Source organism: Sciurus vulgaris (assembly GCF_902686455.1).
Source record: "Sciurus vulgaris genome assembly, chromosome: 10".
Taxonomy (NCBI): domain Eukaryota; kingdom Metazoa; phylum Chordata; class Mammalia; order Rodentia; family Sciuridae; genus Sciurus; species Sciurus vulgaris.
In genome coordinates, this window is record NC_136470.1 from 138,199,640 (window position 1) to 138,220,347 (window position 20,708).

The following is a 20,708-nucleotide window of genomic DNA, read 5'->3' on the forward strand; positions in this document are numbered from 1 at the left end:
GCGGCTGGCCAATCCTGAGGCGCGCTGCACGCCGGCCCGCCTCCGCGCTGCGCTGACAGGTCGCTGACCCGGCGGGCGGGGCGTTCTCCGTGGCTCGCCCGCCGCCGCCTCTCTCGGCCGGGTTCAGCCATGGCGCCCAAAGGCGGCTCCAAGCAGCAGTCGGAGGAGGACCTGCTCCTGCAAGATTTCAGCCGCAACCTCTCGGCCAAGTCGTCCGCGCTCTTCTTCGGGAACGCGTTCATCGTGTCCGCCATCCCCATCTGTGAGTTCCGTGGCGGGCCCGGGTGGCGAGGCGGGCGCCGCGCTCGGCCTGGTTCCGGAGGCGCGTGGCTCTGCGCTGGGCCTCGGGGCGGGCGCCGCCGTGGCAGATGCAAGGGTCGGAGCTGGCAGGCCTCCGGGGAGGGCGCGGGTGCCCGCGCTGGAGCGAGTGGGCTGCGGCCCCTGCACGCGCCGCCCTGGCCTCCGGAGCCGTAAGCCTGTGGGTGTGATGCGCGAGAGGCTGGCGCCTGGGGCGCTCACCGTCCGAGGGGCACCCTCCGTCCTCCTTCGCCAGATGTGCAGGAGCGCGGTCAGACCACAGCGGGTCGGCGGCCGCCTTGTGCAGACGAATGGCTCCAGGCGAGCGTCTCTGGACTCTCTTGGGTGGGGACTGCGACCCAGCCAAAGCGTTTGTAGACTTCAGGGGCCCCGAGTTTGCTGCTCCCACACTGCTGCACCGTGTTGGCAATCGAATCCGAATAAAACGCAGCGTGCACTTGCTGTGCAGTGGAACCGCCGGCCCGACTGAGCCCCTCTTTGATCTCGGATAAAGCCACGTCAGCGAGTAAACCGGTGGCTTGCGCTGCACGTGCCGTTTTGAGATGGCCTGTGTGCAGCTTACCAGTATCCCGGTGCATGACCTTTGAAGTCTCAGTTGAACTGAAGACTCTAACTAACTCTTAACTCTAGGAAGTTCTGAACTGAGATTACTAACTCCTCGAGTATCTCATTTCTGAAGGCTATCATTTAATATGTGGGACTCCCTAATTACGATTTCCTTGTATTAAATTTTGGCCTTTGTAATAGGGTTATAATATTTTGTTCCTTTTGTATCTCTCCCCTCCTTTTGTCTTGATTCAGGGTTGTATTGGAGAATATGGCATATGGATCTTATTCAGTCCGCCGTTCTGTATAGTGTGATGACCCTAGTAAGCACTTACTTGGTAGCCTTTGCGTACAAGAACGTAAAATTTGTTCTCAAACACAAGTAAGTATATTTTTAAAGTGAAAATATGAATGTCATGTTGCATTATTTTTACGTATTGCTTTTTTTTTTTTTGGTACCAGGGATTGAACCCCGAGGCACTTAACCACTGAGCCACATCCCCAGCCCTTTTATTTTTTATTTTGAGATAGGGTCTTGCTAAGTTCAGGCTGCTTGAACTTGAAATTCTTCTGCCTCAGCATCTTGAGCCACTGGGATTACAGGCCTGCAACACTGCCCAGTTATTGTAGGATGTCTTAAAGATCCTCTCTGTGTTAGTTTTAGTAAGCATTAGCTTGAAACGTGTATACACATATATCTTGGGGGGAAGGCACTCAATTCAAGGAAGAGTAGTGAACTAACTGGAGACAGTGATCTATCTGACCCTACTGTGGAAGTAGGTTTTGAGTATGGAATGAGAACGGCTCTGTCGTCACTCATGGGATTCATCAGAAGAACAAACTCACCACATAAATTAGCATTTCAGAAACCCATTGGAGTTCTTTCAGAAAATTGTTCTGGGTTATCTATAAATCATTTTTCAATAAATTCTCTTGACATTTTCACTGCTAGTAACTTTTTCTTGTCTGTATTCAATGTATTACCATATTTCCTCTATTAAAGAACACACACAATAAAACATGTAATTATGTTTTATTAAAAATAACTGTTGAAGAAAACCCAAGCCTTATCATAGTAAATTTGTATATTAATTATAACAATTGAATATTCTGGTTTCATAAAGGTTAAAATGTGAGGAAAGTCTGGACTTAGGAAACTTAGTAATTGTTATTTCTGTACGATGGTCCTCATGGGAAGCAGGTAGGAATGATGTTTAATTGGAAAAGGTGCCCTTTGAAGGTGTTTTCATGTGTACTTGGGAAAGCAGCATATTTCTCTGTTTCCTCAATGGGGCCTGTTTGATACACACACACACACACACACACACACACAGATATACATATATATGTGTGTGTGTGTGTGTGTGTGTATGCACACTTTTTTTTTTCACTGTTCTGGGGTTGAACCCAGGGCCTCACACATGCTAGGCAAACACCCTACCACTTAGCTACATCTGTGGCCCTTTTTAAATTTATTTTGAGACAGGGTCTCATTAAGTTGCCCAGGCTGGCCCTGAACTTACAATCCTCCTGCCTCAGCTTCCTGAGTCACTAGGATTATAGGCAGGGGCCATCATGCCTAGCTAGGTTTTGGGTTTCTTTGAGGCAGTTGAATTTTTGCTGAGACTTGAAGTGCCAGCAGGTTGCGCATAGTGGTTGTCTTTTATCTCCCCAGTGCCCACTCTGTTTGGGCACTTCTTGCTTGGCTTGCTCTCGCAGTCCCCATCTGGTCTCATAAAGCAGATGCGGAGGGCCCCTGCCATACGCCTCCTGAGGACTGTTACTATGTGTAACCCTTACTCCCGCAGCTTATCCTGGTTGTATGGGGTGCAGATTCCAGTGCTGCAGCTTTAAATGTATGACTTAAGTATACATTTTGCCCATGTAGATTTCAGATTCCTGAGCTGGAAAGTGAGGATACTAATAGTATACCCCAGGGGTGGTGAGGATTAAATGGGATCTCATGTGATGTCTTAAGCACAGTGTCTGGCACATGATACATGTTTAGGTGCAGGGTTGGAGAGGTTGGGGATAAAAGGAATTGTTTTTTAAACGTGGTGTTTTTTAAACAATGTTTTCAAGATTTTTTATATTTGAGAAATTAAATATATATGTATATATACATATATTAAATTCTGGAGAGGTCCTGACTTACTGATGTAAAAAAATAAGAAAATAGTCTGGTGTGGTGGTACATAGCTGCAAACCCAATGACTCAGGAGGCTGAGGCAGGAGGATTGCAAGTTCAAGGCCAGCCTCAGCAACTTAGGTAGACCCTGTCTCAAAAGAAAATAAGAAGGGCTGGGGTGTGGCTCAGTGGAAGAAGCGGCTCCTGGGTGCAGTCCCTAGTGCCACACACAGGGAGGCAGGGTTGGTTTTGTGGTTATCTCAGCTGGCTGAGTGCTGCTGCTGCTGGAGGGACGGTCTGTGTCAAAGCAGTGGGCACCGAGTGAGGTCTGGACAGAGCGGTCTTCCTCTGTGTCACGGTCAGCCTGTAGTGTGGTGGTTATGCCTCAGCAGCTGGGTGTAGAATTCTAGACCTAGAAGAGCAGTGGCTGGTTATCTGGCTGAGGGTCTTTCGGGAAGATCTGTCATATGGACATTTGAAATTGACTATTTGTCCTAAAGAGACTTAGAGAAAACTAACACTATTTTTTGGTACTGAGGAGTGAACCCAGGGCCTCTAGCACTGAGCCACATACCCAGCCTTTTTTGTTTTGTATTTCAAGATAGGGTCTTGCTAAGTTGCTCAGGGCCTCGTTTAGTTGCTAAGGCTGGCCTCATGCTTGCAATTCTCCTGCCTCAGCCTCCCATGCTTCTGGGATTATAGGTATGCGCTACAAGTCCTGACGAAACTCTCTCTCTTTCCCTGACATTTTTTTTTTTGTTTTTTTGGTACCAGGGATTGAACCCAGGGTATGAGCCACATCCCCAGCCTGTTTTATTTTTTATTTTGAGATAGTCTCACAAAGTTGTTTGGGGCCTCTCTCAAATTGCTGAGGCTGGCCTTGAACTTGTTAGCCTCCTACCTCAGCCTCCTGAGCTGCTGAGTTACAGCTGTGTGCCATGGTGCCCAGCAAAACTTTTGGAGCTAGTTTATTTCTGTGTCCTAGCACCCTGACAAGCGTGTGTATGTTTTTGTCACTCAGCTGAGAAAGGCTTGTTGTAAACCATGCCCATTTCTTTTCATTAGGTCCTTTATGGCAAAAAAGTGGTGTGATGTTAAGTTCAAGAAACACTTCCTTAGCGCGTGGTCTGCTAGAGGTCAGAGGCTGAGAAGTCTCTACCTTTGGAGCCCCTCATCTCGGGCATGGGGGAAGCCTTATTTCAGATTTTTTTACATAATAAAATCAGTGAAATGAGGTGGGGGTTTTGGAGTGAAAAGCCTTGTGGGGCCCCAGAGTATCTCTTGAAAGGACAGCTATTTGTCCCCTGAACTGCCTTTTTCTTTAGGTTGTGAGTCTTGTACAGAAATACATTGTTTGAAGCTAGCAGTTTTTTTCTTTTCTTTCTTTCTTTTTTTTTTGGGTACCAAGGATTGAACGAATCCAGGTTGCTTAACCTTGAGCCACATCCCCAGCCCTTTTATATTTTGAGACAGGGTCTCGCTACGTTGCTTAGGGCCTCCCTAAGTTGCTGAGGCTGGCTTCAAACTTAACACCCCTCCTGCCTCAGCCTCCTGAGTTGCTAGAATTACCAGCATGTGCCATTGCCTGGCATGCAGCTCACAGTTTTTGTCAATGCCGGTTCTAACTCCGCTTGAGCTAACGAGATGGAGTCACATGACCCTGTTTGTGCTCACCTTATGTCCCAGAAGTTCTTGTGGCTGAATGAAGATTGGAGTTGGCCACCTCGAATGGCTGGCTTTTCTCTTGTGAGAAAAGATTCCGTCTTGATTTCTCCCGTTTCCCCACACGAACGGAATTAAGTGCAGCATGGTCGTGTGGGGATTGGCTGCTTGACGTTTTTGTGGTGGTAGGTAATTTTGGTGTATTTTGCTTGTGGCCAGTTACTATTATTTTTCTTTCTATTTATGGTGAACTAGTTGCTTGTAAGAGAAATATACTATGTTGAATTTAAATGTATGGTGTGTGGGTGGCTGTTTTATTTCATCATAGTTTAAATCTTACAACCCCTTCTGATGAAATTCATCTGCACATGTATTTTTTTGTGAGTATACATTAATTTTTCCTGCCTCCGGCTTGGCGCTGCAGATTCCCGTGAGTCCTGGAGTAACACTAGCGCCCTTTATTGAATGACTCAGTATTAGCTTTTGGTGGGGCCCTCCAGCCAGCGGATAGTTTAGCTAAGTGGGATGCTCATTCTCTGACCATGTTGTATTATTTCTTTCAAATAAATTGGCCTTTGGAGTGGAATTAAAGCATAACTTTAAGATATTTCATCTGTTAGTTTCCCTTTGTTTATTAAGTCAAATTTTCTCCCCTGTTGTTGACTTGGAATTAAAATTATTTATCATTTACTGATGTCTTATGAGCTTTGAATAGTTAAATTATAGGTTAAAATAACATGTCATTATAATGATTCATAATTAAATTGTGCTAATAGCATTTGACTTTTGTATTCATATTAAATACCTAAACTTTGGAAAATTCTCCCTTTTAAGCAGAATCAAAGCGCAGAACTAATGAACCGCATCTCAGGATTTTCTTGAGCTGTCTTGGCCGCAGCGTCTAATACACTTGGAACTTCCTGTCAGTTTCTTTTCTTGAAATGTGAAGTACCATCCAGTTGCCGAGGCAGAGGAGGAGTTCGGTTTTTCTGGGAGAGGTGGCGCCCCCCACTGGAGCAAGCAGAAACCTTTTTCTCCTTTTTTTCCCAGAGTGGCGCAGAAGAGGGAAGATGCCGTTTCCAAAGAAGTGACTCGGAAACTCTCTGAAGCCGATAACAGGAAGATGTCCCGGAAGGAGAAGGATGAGAGGTTTGGCTCCTTAAGTGTTAGCGGTAGCCATACAGGGGTTCTGTGGCGAGAGGAAGTTCACGACCTCTGCTTAAGAGAATGTGGGCCCTGAGTATGGCAGCTGCAGAGATGGGGTGGGACAGCTGCCTCTGAGTTCTCACGACCTCCAGACTTGCCGTGGACCTCTGCAAGGTCCCCTTGTACTTCTGAGGAATGAGGTGGGGTCTGTTAGCAGCCCCATTTCACCCGAGGACGCTGAGGTGCAGAGAACGTGGGCAGCCTGCCCCGGGTCATGAGTGCCCACCTTATAGGTGGTGGTGAGGCCGGCGGCCTGGCCTCCGGGGGTGAGGCTGTCTGCTCTTCAGGAATCAGGCAGCACGGGCTTTTTCCTGGGCGGCTCTGCCCGTGGTGCCTGTGTGGCCTTGAGCACGTGGCCTCATCCGCGCCTGAAGGGCTTGCAGTGTTCCGTCAGCATTTCTAGGTGACCGTGTCTCTGCGTCTATGCTTCCCAAGGGACATCCAGTTCTTGGATGGAAACTGCAGTGGTTTGGGAAAGGAAAGCGCTGGGCTCGTCTTCTGTTGCCTGTGCCGTGCCGTGTTTTCTCGCTGCCTTCCCAGTTTTTTCTGCCAGCTACTCTTTGAAGTCTTATTGAACGGCCCACCGTTGGAGTAGCCAAGTCCCTGGACGAATGCGTAGGCTTAAGAGTTGCCAGATGGTTTGAGAGTCTTGAGTGTGGTTGTTTTCATGGATCATAAGTTTTAGTATCAGCAGTGTGCTTTGTGGGACAGAATTTTTACCATATTTTGCTCCAGAAAGACTTTGTGGGGATTTGTGATATTAAAAAAGAGTAATAAGCCAGGTGCAATGGTGCATGCTATAATCCCAGCAACTCAGGAGGCTGAGGTGGGAGGCTTGGGAGTTTGAGGCCAGCCCTGGGCAACTTAGATCCTGTCTAAAAATAAAAAGTTAAAAGGATTGGGGGTGTAGGTCAGTGGCAAAACACCCCAGGGCTCAATCCCCAGTACCACAAAAATTAAAAAATAAAGCAATAATTGTCTAAGATCAAAAACCCTCTTGAAGTTTAAAGGTATTTGAACAGGAGTGTGGAGTTAGCATTTGAGTTTGAGTGCCGAGCTTAGTCCTGAGCTCCCGAGCTCCTGAGTGTCTGGGGAAGCATCTGGGGTCACAAGGCTTTTGTTTCTGATGGGGAGCAGCATGTAAGCCCTTCTGAAAAGAAACTTTCCTGGCGCTGAGTCTTGGAAGGACTTGATTGGGTGGATCCTTGTTTGAGGCACGCTGAGTAACTGAATGAACAATGTCTTCTGCAGCGGTTCTGGAAAGGCACAGAGCACAGTGAACGACTGCCTCCTGTGAGCCTGTGTGCAGCTGAAGGCGCGGTGTGAAGTCAGGGCCACGCAGGCCGGTTTGCAGGGAGTAGCTGTGAGGGCTGCCCATGCGGCTTTCTGGTCGCGTGTTTTCTCACAGGAGTGGAGGTTAGACAATTGAGAGCACTGTCTTCAGGAGCCTTTTGGTGAATCATGTTTGGAACAGTGTTTCCTACGTGGGGGTGGCTGTCAGTCACCGCGTTTCAGGATGCTTGTTCCAGCTCCTTAGGCTCTGCACGCGGCAGACCTGCCTGTTGGCCTGCTACTTGCTCTTGCTCCTGCTCCTGGGACGTGCCTTGAAGTCTCTCTCGTGCAGCATTCAGGTGGCTGTGACTAGTCGGCTGGCGTTGGATCTGGGAGTGGAGGCTCTGCCACCTGCCGGATGAGCGAGTTAAAAGCAGGGAGAGGCGAAGGTTTCATGGATGTGTGGGTTCTTTCCCGTCATCAGGGGAAATTCGTCCTGTTTGTGTTTCGCTCAGAGGAGCCACAGTGCCGCAGCCTCATGGTCTGTATTCACGGTTGGCCCTGACAGCTGGGACCCGAGTGGCTTCCAAGAGGTTTGAACCAAGAGGAGGCCGACCAGCTGTTGGCCTAGCCGTGTACCTTTCAGATCTCCCTCCACAGTCACTGGGAGTCCATGCTCCCTGCCCCCTTTAAAAATACCCATTCATCCAAGGGTGGAAATAAGCAGAGTTGGAGATGTATTGATGTCTGCTCCAGGTGGGAGTGAGATTTTTTGGTTAACTGATGACCAGTCGTTTCGCATCATCTGACAGTAATAGTTGCTGTTTGTTCTCAACTTGGCTCTTGTAGGAATCTCTCCTTGGGAGAATGGCCCCTTGGGAAGTCTTCTTCAAGCTAGATTCCTCCCAGGGAAGCTTTGGCAGAACCGCTGCAGGGAGGGTGTTTGGGGTTTTACTCTTCTTAGAACGCCATTGCCCAGGAGACCAGAGAACCTCTACAGGCTGCCAGATGGCGCTATGGCGCCCTGATGCAGCACGCGTCACACGGTCTGAGCCAGGCGACCTCGCGATGGCGGTTGTGGTTCAGGCCTGGCAGGAGGGGTCAGGGAGAAGTGCTGAGGGTCAGGTCTGGTGTTCTGGGTGTTCAGCACCGCGTGGTGTTGGGACTGTGTGTCCTGCAGCCAGTGCTTGGTCTTGTTGGACAGTGTGAGAGTAAGAGTGGTCACAGTGTGTCCCTCCAGTTTCAAGGCTCCTGTTTCTAAATCCACCTTCACGTGTCTTTGAAATCAGAAGGTACTGCAGTTGAGGGTGCGCCTGAAGCCCTTTCCTCCCCCAGACTTAGAGTCCGTGAAAGTGTGTCCAGAGTTAGGGAAGTATGGCGTGTGTCAGGTACACATTCTTCTTAGAGGAGGCTACGGTGGTGACACCCTTCGCGCGGCCCCTCACAGCCAGGCTGGCTGACCTCGGGTTAGAACACTGGAGTAGGTCGCGGCAGCTGCCGGGATGCCAGCTGAGGGTGCGGTGGTGTGGGGCGTGAGTCATCTGCCTCCAGGGAGGAGAGGCGATTCTTTTTTGGGGACAAAATATCTACGGCAGTGACTTTCAGTCTTTTTAATAATGATCCATAATGAAAAACAGTATATTTTTAAAAACTGCTTCACAAAGTTTAATCAAGCAAGAGGAATAAAGTCTGCCTCACTCAGAGGCGCCCTGGACCTTCCTCTGGCCTGTGTGAAGGGGTTAAAGGAAAGGCTGGTCACATGCTGCACATCAGTAAGATGACGTAGCAGAAAAAGTAAAACAAAGTCAAAGGGTTTTTATAGAAGCTAGAAACTCCTGGATCAGCAGGCTCTTTGCATCAGGTAGCGCCTGCTGAGGGTCCCACTGAGCTTGGGTGTTTCCACTTACAGTGGAAATTGAAGGCTGAGGTCCCAGCCATGACGGCCTCCGGCCGGCGTGCAGCCTGAGCTCCTGCGCTCCAGCTTGGGGGACCCTGGGAAAGATGCCGTCCCGGCTGTGGGCAAAGTCGCGTCAGCTGCAGTTTTCAGTCCCCCCCCCCCCCTTCCTGGCTGCCTGGGAAGAATGGCCACGCCCAGCACCTGCAGTAAAGAGAGCAAAGAGTCTTCAGGGGAGAAAGGGGGTGATTCTATGCTTAGCCTTGGAAACGGCTCTCAGCCCCGAGCGCTTGGAGAACTGTACCCTACCGCGAACGGGAGCCACGTGGCGTTTGGAGTTCCTGACGCTCCTTGCGACCTGCTCTGACTTGCTTCTTTGTCTCTAGAATCCTGTGGAAGAAGAATGAAGTTGCTGACTACGAAGCCACGACCTTTTCCATCTTCTATAACAACACGCTCTTCCTGGTCTTGGTCATCGTGGCGTCCTTCTTTATCCTGAAGAACTTCAACCCCACGGTGTATCCTTGGGAAGGCCCATGAGCCTGTGGAAGCCTGGGAGCAGTAGCCGGTTTGTTTTGACTTGTCTGGGTATTTTAGTGAGAAGAAAAACTGCCCTGGGAGCCGGTCCATTAAGTAGCACTGACTTTAGGCAAGTTTCTGGACACTGAAAAGAACAGATTTTAGTTTGATTTGAACATTTTTAAGTTCATAAATAGTGACTTTATGATAAGCAGGTATTACAAAGCAGACTTCGATTGGATGTGTGATGAGGTCCCTGCTCCGTAAGAGGTTCCAGACCCGCCTTCTTGGGTAGCTCCTGTTACGGCCGGTGTGTTTGCTATTTGGGGTTTGAGGTTGGGTGGGTGGCTGGTGTAGTTACATAGACACAAACGAGATCTCATCTTACTGGCGTTTCAAGCTGCTTTTAAATTGAGCTGAGCTTGTGGGCTAGTCTTGTGTCCTTTGCTGAGAGAACTTACCGGAGGTATTGTCCAGGAACAGGAGGCCCCTCCAGCTCTCACCTTCTGGAAGGACTGGAGTGAACCCAGGCTGGGAATGGCCGTGAACTTCCAAAACCCCCTTGTTTTGCCAGCTATAATAAGACGCTGGTTGACAGGCAGTTTTCTTCTTTGTGTGGGGAGGGGTCAAGTCTCTCCTGCATGCTCCTTGATGAGGGGGCTCTTGCGGGTTATGTGGGACTCGTGTGTTCCTGTGATCGTGTCTTGTAGGTTCATCTAGTGTTAGTTTTTTAAAAATGGAAACACTTACTGTGATTTTTTTCATTCTCTGCAGCTTCCAGTCTGGTAAATTGTGTTTGCAGACAGTAGGGCTGCATGTTGTTGTGATTCTACTGGGAAGCAGTTTGTTCTGAAGGAATGGGCTTTTAATTTTGTTAAAAAACTAAGTTTGGATTCTTAATTTTTCCTTAACACTAAATTCTCACAGGAACTACATTTTGTCCATAAGTGCTTCGTCAGGACTCATCGCCCTCCTGTCTACTGGTTCCAAGTAGACATGTCAGCTTAGCCCCCTGGCTTTGTGTCGATGGGTGGCCTGTGGCATGTGGAAAAGCAGCAGGGTGGTCAGGGTGGGAGACACACAAGACGTTTTTATAGTCTGGAATTTGAGGGTTTAAAAAATGCAACAGAATGTAATTGAGTGTTTGTTTATTGGCTCTTTTTGACAGATTGTTCAAATTAAATGGATTGAAAGGGAAACTCAGAGTACCAGGACATTTATTAAAAGGCGAGAAGTCTTGCAATGTGCTATAATCTCGAGGAGAAAATAACTTGTTTCCTTGATCCGTCAGAGGTCACAGTAACCTGGGCCGAGCTGTTATTATTTATAATGGTAGCAAGAAGTTAATAACTGGTTCTCTGTGTTCCAAGCACAACATTACAACTTTTTTTGAACCATAAATATCAAATGAATCCTCAGGGGATTAAACAGAAGCCTCATGTTTACGAGTCTCTGGATTTGTGATTTGTAATAACTTGAAGTTTAAAACAAGATTTGCCCAGCTTGGGGAGGAGAAGCTTGCGGAAAAGTTCTTTTTTTCCTTCCTTCTATAAGAAGGGCAGCCAAGGTGGCCACCTAAAAATAGTGTCGAGGTCCGTGAGAGCTGTGAAGTGCTGCTGGGCTGTGACTGGCCCTGGTGGCCGGGAGTCAGCTTGACGCTGCCGTGTTGACTGCGGAAGCCACGGGGTCCTGGTTCTGCTGGACCAGGGTCTCATGCCACTGGGCGAAGGTGGAGCCAGGGAGGGCCTGTGCTGCACAGCAGCACGTGGAGACCAGAGTCCTGCTCGGGGACTTGGTTCTGGAATGCTGAGAACCCTCCCGGGAGCTTGCAGCGGTCCAACGCCTGTCAGCAGTTCTCCATGAGGGCTGCATGGGTGACCGGCTAGTCTACGGCTTCCTGCCGCTTGTGACCAAATGGTGATCTCTGTAGGCTGCGTGCTTAGCTGAGAGCAGTCTCTGATTTTTGCCAGAATGTGTACAAATATTATCATTTTCTGTTTGTACTATGACTTGAAAAAGTTTGGGAATCTCTTTATCACTCATGATGTTGCTTTCATATTCCTATTAGCTTTTGACTATATCTGTCCTTTCCTGCAAGGAATACTTCAAAGGAAATATATTCCTAATCTTGTTTCCACTTCTAAAATTAAGGTGAACACTGTAAGCTGGTTGTGATGGCACACTCCCAGCTACTCAGGAGGCCAAGGCAGGAGGATTGGAGGCCAGCCTAGGCAACTAGCGAGACCCTGTGTCAGAAATTAAAAGGACTAGGAGCCCTTGTCGCACGCGTGAGGCCTGGACTCAGTCCCGGCACAGTTTGCTTGATGCTGTGGGGTGTGTGGGTGAGCTGCGTCGGGATCCTGGAGGGGAGGCAGGGCGGCTCACTCTGCCCTGTTGCTCCTCATCCTCTGCCGTGGAGGATGCTCCTGGACGCTGTCAATTCTCCACTCTGCTGCGTTAGTGTCTGAGTGCCGTTACTGGACGGCGTGGAGAGAATGGGCACTCGGAGCATCAGCAGAGTTAGGCAGCACGGAAGAGGTTCATTTGTATTCTTCCATTTTTCTCTGCTGTCGATTGGACAGCAGTCACAGGTTTGGTGCATGGAGCTGAGTACCACTGCACCTGCTTGCTTGCTTGGTGAAAGGAGTATTGGAAGAACCAGAGCTGCCAGACGCTCTTAGATGGGGGAAAACTTGCCTTAGAGGGCAGTGTCTGTGTTGTGGGGACAGTTCCCACCGTTCCTGCTGTGTAGCCGAGAGGATTTGGGGAACGGGCTCGACCCTTATGCTTAAGACTTGGGTTAATGACCAAAAATGCGTGGGATAGTGAGCAGGCAAGACCTTCTTCTGTCTTGGATGTCCCTGCAGCAGCTTTGTGCATCTAGGTTTGATCACGATCTCTACTTCCCATGCGGCCCGATACATTTCTGTGCATAGATGACATCTTCACACTGGAGCTGTTTCCATCAAGGATTTACCGTCCCAGCACTTGGGGGAAATGCAGAGCCTTTCATTGTCAAAAAGAGCTGTGCGGCGCTTGGAATGGTGATGTGCTGAATTAGATTTAAATAGTAAAGCCTGCCACAGAATTTTCATCTTAAAAAGACCCTGTACCAACAGCAGGAGAGTAAAAGGGTTTCTTGCTGTAATTGGGATTCAGAGTAATTACATTCTGTTTTTCACACTTGTGTTAGGTAGAAACTTAAGAGTGTTAAACATTTTTATTTCCCTATTTTTAGTTTCATCATTTACAGCTTAATAAAAACTGTGAATTGCAATTTATAGGTTGTCGTATTTGGTGTATTATTGCAAGGTTGGACAGGATAATTTGAAACAAGGTTTGAAGTTAACTAAAATATGGAGGTGGAATTTATACTCAAAATTCTTTCCAAAAGTCTTGCTTAAAGGTACAATTAGAGCTGGGTCCAGTGGCACACACCTGTAATCCCAACGGCTTGGGAGGCAGAGGCAGGAGGATCCCAAACCCAGCCTCAGCAAAAGCAAAGCACCAAGCAACTCAGTGAAATTCTGTTTCTAAATAAAAAACAAAATAGGTCTGGGGATGTGACTCAGTGGTGGAGTACCCTGAGTTCAATTCCCAGTATCTGTCCCCTCCCCTCAAAAAGAGTACGATTAAACTTTGCTCTTCAAAATCTGTGTTTTCCCTGATTTTTTTATGTGATCTGTATGAGAATAAGTACAACATCTGTATTACATTATTTCACATTAGCGGTCATCTTAATTTCCCACATGAGTAAGCTGCGTTTTCTTGGTTACTGACTGGATGTCTACATGGGTGGACGGAGTGCATCGCTGCTGCCGGGTGCGGCTCTGCCTTGCTACTTTGTGTGTATGTGTGTGTGTGTGTCAGGCTCTGTTTCTGGAGACAGTGAAGAAGATACGCACATACACTCACGTACGTGTCTGACAAAACCAGTTTGCAGGTTGATGGGCCCAGGTTTTAAGGGCTGGCGGACTCCCGCGGGGTAGTTCACGGTCCCCTGACCGCAGGCGGACTCTCATGGGGGGTTAGAGACCAGCTTCTCACGGGCCTTCTCAAGCTTCCCTGCACCTCTCAGATGTCCTCCTCTTAGCTGATTCCCAAATTTGGATTATATTCAAACTTTTTAAACTTAAAAATAGTCATACACAATTCCTTCTACATAAAACTTAGAGTGTAGAAGGGAAAGATGATGCTTAGGGAGTGCTGGACTGGAGCACCGTGGGCCCTGGACGTGGGGTTGCCACCAGTGGGCCGAGTGGTGGCTGCGTTCATTTCCTGGCCCACTCTTCTGCTCAGAGTGACTTCATGGGGGGCCAGTGTCTCTAAGAGTGGCTGTCCACCTCAACTTTGGCGCCGTGTTCAAGAGACGAGTCTGGTTCACGAGGTGGAAGCCAGGCACGCTTCCCATTCTGCCAGAGGCTTAGGGATCGCTGCTACCCAGGTTACCTTGCAGCTTTCAGAACATGTTCTCTGCCAGGGAATGCTTTCCAGAATAAAAAAGCTAATGAGAGTGCATGGAGTTCTTCCTTAGGGATCTCACTGAGATGCGTTAGCTGCTGTGTTGGCCTTAGCAGATGATTGGTATATAAAAAGCTTGGCCGGGCTGCAGCTGAGCAGTGATGTTTGCATTCGGTTTTGATTGGCAGGTTCTTTTAGGCAGCCTGGAGAACTCTAACCTAGACCCCAGGGGAAAGCTGCCATGTCCCCCGTGTGGAAGAGGACAGTTTTGGCAGGTTAAGTCTCAGTCTTCTCCGACCACTCCTGTTTCTGTTAGGTATTCGGTACAGCCTAACTGCTAGCATAATTTATGTAGGTGATGATTGCCAGTTTTAGGGTGACGTTTTATAGTACTTTCTGTACGTGAAGAACATACATCTCTATAATGAAAGAGCAGATGGAAACTTGTGGGTTGCACACAATGCTTTTATTACTCTAAGCGATAGGTTAAACGGTGTTCCTATCAGCACTCGGCTGCTTACACATGCAGTGCTTCACTGGATAGACCATACAACGAGCAACCGGGAAAACAATCCGCTTCCATTCTCCATCTCGTGTTCACGGGCGAAAACTCCAGACTCCTTATGAAACCACAGGTAGTAGTTTCAGCTCTAACATTTTAAGATTTGGACTTAACCATGAAATACATATTTGAAAATGATGGAAAATAGTATTTTAGGATGTTACCTTTGCTTTCCCTGTGAATTTCAAAGTGACTTCTATATGGGAACAGATGTCCAGCTGGTTACATGTGTCCCCCCGCCACTGCTTCTTTTTTTTTTTTTTTTTTTTTTAGCAGTACCAGAGGTTGAACCCAGGGCCTTGCACATGCTAGGCAAGTACTCTACCACTGAGTTCACCTGCCCCGCAGCCCTGTTTCCTCCCTTTTTTAAGATATCCACACAACATAGTCTTAGTTCTTCTCAAGTGGGGTGTTAATGGGTAAGGAGCCACTGGTAGCAGGCCAGATGTATCTCGATTCTGAGTGTAGCAAGGCTAAGCCTTGATCCGTGCATAGAGCTCTCATGCATAGAGTGTGGTGCTTACAATATGATTATGTTTGCTTTCTGCTGGGCAGGTATTCACCCAGCATGTTCTGAGGTGACATAACATTTTTTACAAAGCCTACTTTCATGTTCATGACTCCTCAAAAGTACCAAGATGTTGTAAAAGCCCAGTGCTAAACAGTGAACATTTGCCTTTCTGGGTCTTTTACAAGTTCACTTGGAAAACTGAGCATGTGCATATTTATTTTTGAGGCCTAAATATTTATACTTGAAGTTGTGCCTATAAGCAATTGAAAGTATAAAGCAGATTTTAATAAAATGTGTAGAAAATGACATGTAATTGCAGGTACATTTTATTCAAAGCTGTTTCCTAGCAATGTATCCCTCCCTTCATAAGTGAGCCATCCGGTCTCTGGTTAAGAGTGGGACACTCACCCTCCCACCGTCTCCACAGGGGAGTGGACATAACATTCGAATTCCAGTGGACACACTGGATCAACTAGGACAGGTTCAGGCCACAGTAAACATTGAAAAGGTAATTAAAGCAAATGCTTAGGACTTTTTGTTGTCACGACAAGTGAACTAAAACTTGCTCATATCAATATGAAATGAGGAAAAAATGAAAAATCGTTTCTGCTTTTTCTCCCAAGCAAGACTTCTGACTGAAGGTCTCTTCTTATGCCTTTCAGTTGCACCTGGGTTGTGTTCTTGTGAAAAAATATACCTGTCCAGCCTTTAGGTTAGCAGATGCCCGAGAGCGCACATCATTCCCCAGTGTGCTTTCCCTTGCCTAAGCAGGAGGCGGGCCAGCAGGGCCGGGCGGGCTCCAGTCCAAGGTAAGAAAATAGAATGGATTTTCTTGGTTGTGAGTTTTCCGATGTGCTTGGGATTTAGGTGCACAGTGGCAGCAACAGCGGACACCTCGATCCAGGGATGCTAGAGGTTGAGCAGCAGGCCACTAAGTGGTTCAGAAGAGTGGCTAGGAACTTCTGTACAGGGTTCAGACTGCGATTGTGCCCATGCAGCTTCTGGGGCTCATGCACTGCCTTAGGACCTGTAGTCCTTTTTGCTGTAGGGCTTGTTGCGCAGGATGTTATCGATCTCGTTGACCACATGTGACGTCATCTTTGGGAGAACCTGGGAGCGGGGAAGAGACAAGAGTGTGTGGTTAGGAGTCTGTTCTGTGCTCGGTGCTGGGCAGTTGTGTGGCCAGGCCTTCGTTCATAACTAAGCTCCCTGCTGCATAAGTTCCTCAGGGTGGGCACAGGTGAAGGCCCGTGGGAACAGAGTACGGCTCTGTAATAACACGTGAGCCACACGGGGAGTGTTTTCTAGTGGCTGCCTTGAAGTAAAAAAGAAAAAGGTGAAATCAGTACATTTTGTATTCCTTTGTACCAAAGTAGTAGTAGTTGAATATGAAATCATATAGAAAAATAAGATACCTTGGTTTGGGGGGTGTTTGGCCCTTCTGATCCTGGGAGCATTTTACGCTTAGTACTTATCTGCATTTGGACTCGTCTGTCACCTTCCTTGAACTCTAGCTATCCTGGCTCCAGTGGAGGACAGCTCTGGTCTAGAGACAGGACCGCCCCTCCAGCTGTGTTCAGAGCCCTGGGGAAGGATGCCAGGGCAGGTGGGCATCCCAGGAAGACACAAGAGCCTGGCAGCGGGGAGTGGGGCACGGGCAGCAGGGGTGGTGGCATGGACTGTGGACACAAGAGTGGGCAAGTGGGGCAGGGTGCCATTCTGCGGAGCTGGGATTTTACCCCTCCTCAGGCTTCTGGTCTGGAGGGACCCCGGCAGACGCTGGAGGTAGTGTGAGGAGTAAATTGGAGGAGGCCAAAGGCCACACAGTGCAGTCCAAGCAAGAGACAGCAAGACAGCATGGCGGGGGGATCGCAGAGACCCAGAGGGTGGTGTGAGTTCAAGACTGACCGGAAGGATACCGGTGCCAATTGTTGAGACTGGACACCAAGGGAGAAGGGCGGGGAAGGAGAAGTCAGGCGCAGCGTGTGTTGAGGTCAGGACGTGACTTGTGGGCAGCTTGGGACCTTTGCAGTTGTGGGATGGAATGGAGAACGCGTCGCTATTCACACGGGGATGCACTGAAGCCCAGGGGAGGCCGGGCTCACACAGGGCCAGCATTTATGTGAGAAGTGGGCGGGGGCCACGCACAAGGCAGGACAGGGAGCGCAGGCAGACTCCTGCTGGGATGGTCCGACTGCCTGGAAACCCCGGGGAGAGGCCGCAGCGGGATGATCTGAGGTCTGGCCTCACCCTTTGAGCAGTCCTGCTGGCCAAGGTGACCTGTCTCCACCCGGCTGTCCTCAGAGGCCCTGGGATTTGGCAGGGAGGGGAGCTGTTGCTTCTGGTCAGTTTTCCCATCTGAAGCTCAGGAGTCTGGTTTCCCACTGGCCCTGGGTCACAGAGGCTTTTGACAGTCAAGGTGTCATTTTAGAATTGAGATTGTGACAGACCGAAATGGAGACACCGGATTTTGGGGAAGTTTTGTCTAAAATCTAGTAAGCTAGCCACGAGAGGAAAAAATAACCATTCATTCATTACACCAGAATCCATTTCAGGTAGAAAAAAGCAAACATTAAAAAAAAAATCTAAGTACTTGGGTTAAACATGAAAAAGTATATAGGTATAGTTTTGTAAGACCGAAAATTTTAAGAGGAGCCATACTTCAAGAATTTTATGAGATCACCAGGGTGTCTTTTAAGTTGCATCTTACAGCATCCTAAGCTGCAGATTCGACAGGCACCCCAGGCCGGCAGTCTGCGACCTCGGTCTTAACTGGAGTGTCGCAGCTCCGCTGGGGATCAGGGCAGGCTGCCAGGCCCAGGGGCCTGGATGGGGACCTTGGGGTAGAATAGGCTTTCAATAGGCAATGGTGGTGGTCGCTCTGGAGAGAGGCCTCACCACTGTCTGGGGAGCAGAGAGCTCCCCAGAGGCTGGAGAAGGCCCAGGGAGCATGGGGGTGGCGGGGCCATGAGGCCTGGATGTGGGGCCTGTCCGCCCAGGCCTGAGGAGGCAGTTCTATCCACTTTCAGGTGAAGTGGGCAAGGTGCGGACCTGCAGGAGGCCGGGGCTCCTCCACTCTCCACCTGCGAGGCTCTTAGGCCTGCCCCTCCTTCTGCACGCCCGAGGCCGTTCCATCCTTGGAGCAGCCTTTCTCTGCCCTGGCAGCGGCTGGCACGCTGTGCTTCCCATCCTGCCACCAGTCCTGTTTCTGCTGGCACCCCAGCCATCTCGGGCACACTCAGTGCTGGGTGCCTGGTGGTGGGGTGGGAAAAGCCGATTGGCAGGCCTGAGCACAGCGGCCCTGTCCTGCTACAGGGCAGGGCCTGCTCTAGAGGAAGTACTTTGGGAGGAAGAGTAGCTTGGACATGCCCCCTTCCCCCGCTGCCTGGCATGGTCCTTTAAAGCTCAGGCCAAGGGTCACTCTGTGCCTTCGCTGGCAGAGTGGCCTCCCTCCGGGATGGCGCGGTCACCCTGTGTGAGCGTGACAGGGAGCCTAATTCCTTCCTCCATATCGTCTTGTCTTTCCTAAACCTGTGGTTCCAGCCGCTATCCCTCCTCCTGGCCGAGACGCCCGCCCATGTCTGTTCTGCTTTCCACGCTGGCCATGCAGCGCTGACGCGCAAATGAAAGGGTCTTCACCTATAGCTAGACTGACCCCCGGGAGCTGACCGCCTGCCTCTCCTCTTCACTGGCCCCCGTCCTCTTTGTCGTAAACTTGTTGGCCCCACTGGCCTGAGGCTGGCAGTGGCTGAGGAGGGCCACTTCTGTTCACTGCAGGCCTTTGCGCTGCTCTGACCAGGCCTGGAGGACACTCCTGGCCTCTCATTTGCTTTCACAGGCGTGTGAGTAAAGGTGAAGGCCTCAGCTAACGTGTCCCAGAGGGGCCTTTTGCAAGGACATTATTTAAAGTAGGCCAACCCATGTCTCCATTAGGCGGTTACAACATCCTACTTATTTACTTAATATTCTTTTCCACAATTGAAGCAATTCCGTGTGATTATTTTTCTGTCTCCTGCTGGAAGACGAGTCCCTTGGAGCGTGGACAACGCGTTCCTTGTGTGCTTTGGTTCTGCCAGTGCCTGGCACATAGTAGGCCCTCCGAGACCTTCTGGAGGAAGGGGTAGATTCCTTGACTCTCTCAGCCGACCGCGGCAGCTTGCGGGCAGGACCCCGTGCTTCCTGTGGCAGGGCTCCCGCTGTGGCCCTCCCTGTTACGAATGGAACTGAAATCATGGGGTGGAATTTTTGTTCTTTTGGTACAAACTGTTCCCCGTCCTTCCCGTTGTGTGGCCTTGTCTCTTCCCAGTGCATGACTGAAAATGAGAGACGGTGGGGTGGCCCAAAAGGGAGCATTCCCTGCGGGACCCCACGGAATCTGGGAGGAATTGTGGGGCTGGACAGAGATGGAGGTGATGACCCTGCTCTGTGGCCCTGAGAGATTGGCAGGTGGCCTGTAGTACTGGTCCACCAGCATATTCTGGGCTATTTTTTTTTTTTTTTGGTACCAGGGATTGAACCCAGGAGAGCTTAACCACTGAGCCACCTCCCAGTTCTCACTAAGTTGCTTAGGGCCTTGCTAAGTTGCTGAGGCTGGCTTTGAACTTGCCATTCTCCTGCCTCAGCCTCCCAAGCTGTAGGGATTACAAGCGTGTGCCCCCTCACCCAGCTCTGGGTACTTTATAAAGGGTTTCTAAGCACTAATCGTTCATCCCTACCTCCATCTGTTTCTAGGAGAGGGAACAGGGCTGTGTGCTTGGTCAGGAGCAGTGGGGCAGGGAGAGGCCAGAGACTGAGCAAGAGGGAAACAGACACCTGGCCCTGGCCTGCTAGAAGGTAGTGCCCATGGCAAGGGCAGGGTGGCCTGTTTCCAGGGCCCTCAGCAGTGTTCAGGGTGGGGCAGGCCAGGACTGAGAGGTGGCCTATAGGGCGGGGCGGTCATAGCTCACCAGCCCCACCCCATCACGAGGTGGGAGGCCGGGAACGTCCAGGTCCCACCTTCCCCTCCTGTGCCTCTATAGGCTGGCGCAACGCCTGGATTTGGTGCCTGGACTGCAAGGCACCCCTTTGGCCAGTTGGGGGCAGACCTAAGGAGGGAGTTGGGCTTCCTGAATTTGCTTCTAGGAGATGTGATCCTGGAAGTCCAAAATAGAACTCTGCGCCAATTCCTCTTAGAACATGGAAGTGTTCATTCCCTTGACAGCTATGTCTTCGTTGATAGCCAGGGGGCGTGGAGCACGCGGAGACTGGGAAGTCAGCGGAGAAGCCAGAAAGACACGAGTCTCTCAGTTACACGCTGCTTCCTGGTCCCAACACCAGCCTGGCCCGCTCACCGGCTGCAGATGGAGAATGAAAGCGCTTACTGCGACATTGGGTCAAACTCAGCGCCACCCAGGAAGGATTAAAAAAGGCTTACCAGGAAACTGGCCTTGAAGTACCACCTGATAAGAATCCAAGTGAAGTAGAAAAGCTTAAACAGATTCTCAGGTGTATGAAGTTCTCTCTGCTGCGCGGAAGAGGGCATTATGTGACAAAGGAGGCCAGGCAATGAGGGAGGGTGGGCAGTGGTGGTTTTGGCTCCCCACGGACATCTTTGATACCGTTTTTGGAGAAGGAGGAAGGATGCAGAAAG

The 20,708-nt window shown here is 49.7% G+C and overlaps 2 protein-coding genes across 3 annotated transcripts in view; one reads left to right on the forward strand and one right to left on the reverse strand.

The window, feature by feature from the left end:
* Window positions 1-104: 104 nt before the first annotated feature.
* On the forward strand, window positions 105-10,990 carry SSR3 (signal sequence receptor subunit 3). The gene is made up of 5 exons (XM_079101117.1): window positions 105-262; window positions 1,120-1,246; window positions 5,705-5,803; window positions 9,413-9,544; window positions 10,473-10,990. The coding sequence occupies exons 1-5, from the start codon at window positions 130-132 to the stop codon at window positions 10,537-10,539; spliced, it is 558 nt and encodes a 185-aa protein (XP_078957243.1). The 5' UTR covers window positions 105-129; the 3' UTR covers window positions 10,540-10,990.
* The window catches only part of KCNAB1 (potassium voltage-gated channel subfamily A regulatory beta subunit 1), a 365,851-nt gene continuing 356,089 nt past the window's right edge, over window positions 10,947-20,708 (reverse strand). For both annotated transcript variants that reach the window (XM_079101118.1, XM_079101119.1), the window contains exon 14: window positions 10,947-16,189. In XM_079101118.1, the coding sequence (XP_078957244.1) occupies window positions 16,100-16,189 (90 nt within the window). In that variant the 3' untranslated portion in view covers window positions 10,947-16,099. The remainder of the gene's footprint in view (window positions 16,190-20,708) is intronic.